Genomic DNA, 3,194 nt, shown 5'->3' with positions numbered 1-3,194 from the left:
CTAGTTGATTTTTTTTAAACCTCTAATCTAGTTTAAGGGTGCAGCTTTTAATTTTTTACCTGCTGGCTTGTGTGTTCACAGCAGCTTTTGAAGACTGCTTGTTAAACTACAGCAGCATATTATATCCCAGCTATGGAAAGTCTCAACTTTAATTTTTCCAGGTTTTGTTTCCATAATATTCAACATCACACTTTAGCTGGGCAGGAGTTAAAAGGTTTATTATCAGTCTATGCAAGACTGAAGTTCAAAGCAAATTCAATTCTGCTTAAGGGAACATTGTAAAGTAACAATTTTTGATATTACATGCCTCAAATGATCCATTTCAAACCATAGAGAATTACATCTCTATGTGTCACTGTTCCAAGACAAACAAATGTGAACAGCTAAAACATCTTAAATATGCACCAAGCTTATGAAGTCTCAAACAAAACTTGAGTTTTCGGTACATACTCCCGTCAAATGAAGTTATTTCCTGTACACCACTCCTCTTGCAAACTGGTCTTCTATTTCCTTTCATTTGACCTAGAGCAGCTACGAGACCTAGAGAAGGATTGAGATGGCTTATGATTTCTCTCCCGAGACAGTGATCTCTCTCTTCTTCTATCTCTAGAAAGGGGCCTGCTCCGGCTGCTGGAGAAGCTTCTCAGTCTTGGAGATGTGCGACGAGGTGGACTCCTTCTCCGATAATCATCTCGAGGGCGACGACCCCAAGAAGGAGGTGGGTCACGATTTCTACTTCTCTTTTCACCATTGGACAGTTCCACTCTTACTCGGCAGTCACATAGTGTTCTCCCATCTAGTTCTCGGACAGCATCAGCTGCATCTCGGGAATCTTCAAATTCAACAAAAGCAACCCACACACTTTGGAGTGGTCCATAATAGCCAAAAACTCGTTCCAATTCAGTCTTGTTTCCATCGTTTCCAAGATTACCTACATAAACCTTACAATCCAATGGACAGGAATCACGATGCATTTCGAGATCTTAAGTCAGAAATGCAGCGGCTTAAATCCACACACCCTCGGCGGCTCTTCAGCTCCCCTCCGCCCGGTTCCCACACGTCCTATCACCTACCCAGCGTCCACGAAATGGCGGCTCTTATGTATTTTTTTAGTATTTTACTATTCCCACATTCAATTTGAATTTCTCTAATTTTTAAAACCTGATGTATAAAATCTAGAGGAGCCATATTAGTATCAAACAGCAAAGGTAACAATTCAGGTGGCTATTTATATATATGTTCAAAATAAATGAATACAATTCTTAATCACCTGAAAGATCATCTTCTCCATGAGAAATTTTGTCATATGACACTAATAAAAATCTCTGTGAGAAATAAGTTTATTGTATCTAATGATTAGAATAGTAAGAAATAGAAACCCTAGAAACCACTTTGGTGACGCTACAGCTATAGAGATGATTGCTGTCTGGAGCAGGAAGAAGCATCTATTAAACTAGTCATAGTTGACACTTTGTTCTAGCACATAATGTTTGAGGCTGCTCACAGGTTACTAAAATGATGATGTGCTCAAAAGTGAAATGTTGCTGAGAAACCAAATTCTTACTGATGAAAAAGGAGCCTGTTTTTTAAAGAGTGATTCAAATCTACATTTAGCTTTAAACTTGGTATATTGTCTAGTTTATATTAATATAACAAGGGAACTTTCAGCAATGAGACTTAATAAGTAAATTGATAGCCAAATTTTAAAATTGTTTTTATGCCTGGCTGGTGTTTGAGTGTCAACCCATTCAGCAGAAGCCATTTTTCCTGGGAAGCACAAGCCCCTCCCAGCAACAGCAGCCTGAGGAAAGGCAATTTGCTACCCTTGGGGATACAGCTCATCCTGTAGTCAAGATTCCCACTGCCTCCACCCTGCATCTCTACCCCTGCTGAGGAGGCAGGAACAGAGATTAAGTTTACACCTCTGGGCAGTCTCAGAGGGCTAGATTTGGTGCAGGAAAATTCCCCTCACTTTTCTGGGAATCTTACTGGTGCTTCCCCTTCAAGGGAGAGATGACAGAACCTCTAGGCTTCCAGCAGACCCCACTGGACTGCCTAAGAGGGGCTCTGCCTAGCCAAGATCAAGAAAATATTCCAGAACAGACTCAGACATGTGGCTCTGGGACAGGGAAATACATCTACCATCTTTCCTGAAATCTGAATGGCACCTCCCAAAGGAGACCCAGAGGTCCTAACAGGTAGCTGAGAGCCAAAAGTGGACAGCTTCTGACAGTGGCTAGCACCAGATTACTTCATGGGAGGCATAGAACTGGCTTACAGAATAGTCAGCTTCAATCAACATAAGGGCAGGATACCAAGGAAGATACTAACAGGTACTAAACTCTGCCACGAAGAACTCCACTTTGCATTTATTTATTTATTGTTTTCTTTATTTTTTATTGCTTTGTTATTGTTTTTCTCTTTTTTCTTTCACATTTTCCTCCTTCCATTTCTTATCTACTTTTTTTATTTCTCCTATTTTCTCTTCCTTTTTCCTTTTGTTAATTTTTTCCCTTCTTTTTATCCCTTCATATTTTTCTTTCTCTTCTTTTGTACCATTTTCCATTTTTCTTCCCTTCTTTCTTGCCATATTCTTTATTTCCCCCTTTTTTCCTTTTCATATTTTCTTTTCTTTTCTTTCTTTATATTATTCATGTTCTCTTTTCTCTTTTTTAATTATCTTCTCTTTTGTGGTGGTTTTTATTGTTGTTAGGGTATTTTGTATGCTTTTGTTTTGTTTCTTCTTTTGTTTTGTTCTGTCAGCAACTGCAGAACAGCTCTTGTGTGGTGGGGGTTGAGCCTCATAGTTAGCAAGTCTGAGGGGAGATCCCACCCACAAAAGGGACAACAACAATCAAAACCCAATTACAAGAGAGCCCAAATAACCCACACAAGGGACATTCCCAAAGCACTGAGCTCTGGAGATTATCAAGAGACTGCACCACTGAGTCCCAGGACACTTACTACATAAGGCCACCCATGAAGACTGAGAGTCATAGTAGTTCTAACTAACACATAGACACAAACAGAAAGAAACAGCTAAAATGAAGAGACAAAACAATAAAAAATAAGCCAAATGAAAGAAAAGGAGGAATCTCTAGAAAAAAGAGCTAAATGAAATGGAGGCAAGGAAATTATCAGACATAGAGTTCGAATAATAATTGTAAGGTTACTCATAAAATTTAGTGAAAACT

General features: G+C 39.2%; 1 protein-coding gene across 1 annotated transcript; it reads right to left on the bottom strand.

Moving 5' to 3' along the window:
* Positions 1 to 311: 311 nt before the first annotated feature.
* LOC118620408 (serine/arginine-rich splicing factor 3-like) lies at positions 312 to 979 on the bottom strand. The gene has a single exon (XM_036247478.1). It carries the CDS (start codon positions 972 to 974, stop codon positions 504 to 506), a length of 471 nt encoding a protein of 156 aa, XP_036103371.1. The 5' UTR covers positions 975 to 979; the 3' UTR covers positions 312 to 503.
* Positions 980 to 3,194: the final 2,215 nt, after the last annotated feature.

Source organism: Molossus molossus, unplaced genomic scaffold (assembly GCF_014108415.1).
Source record: "Molossus molossus isolate mMolMol1 unplaced genomic scaffold, mMolMol1.p scaffold_m16_p_7, whole genome shotgun sequence".
Classification (NCBI taxonomy): Eukaryota; Metazoa; Chordata; class Mammalia; order Chiroptera; family Molossidae; genus Molossus; species Molossus molossus.
This window is presented reverse-complemented; position numbering and strand designations above follow the sequence as displayed.

Excerpts from the sequence above, each read along its gene's own strand:
- LOC118620408 (XM_036247478.1), bottom strand. The coding sequence starts at position 974 with ATGCATCGTGATTCCTGTCCATTGGATTGTAAGGTTTATGTAGGTAAT.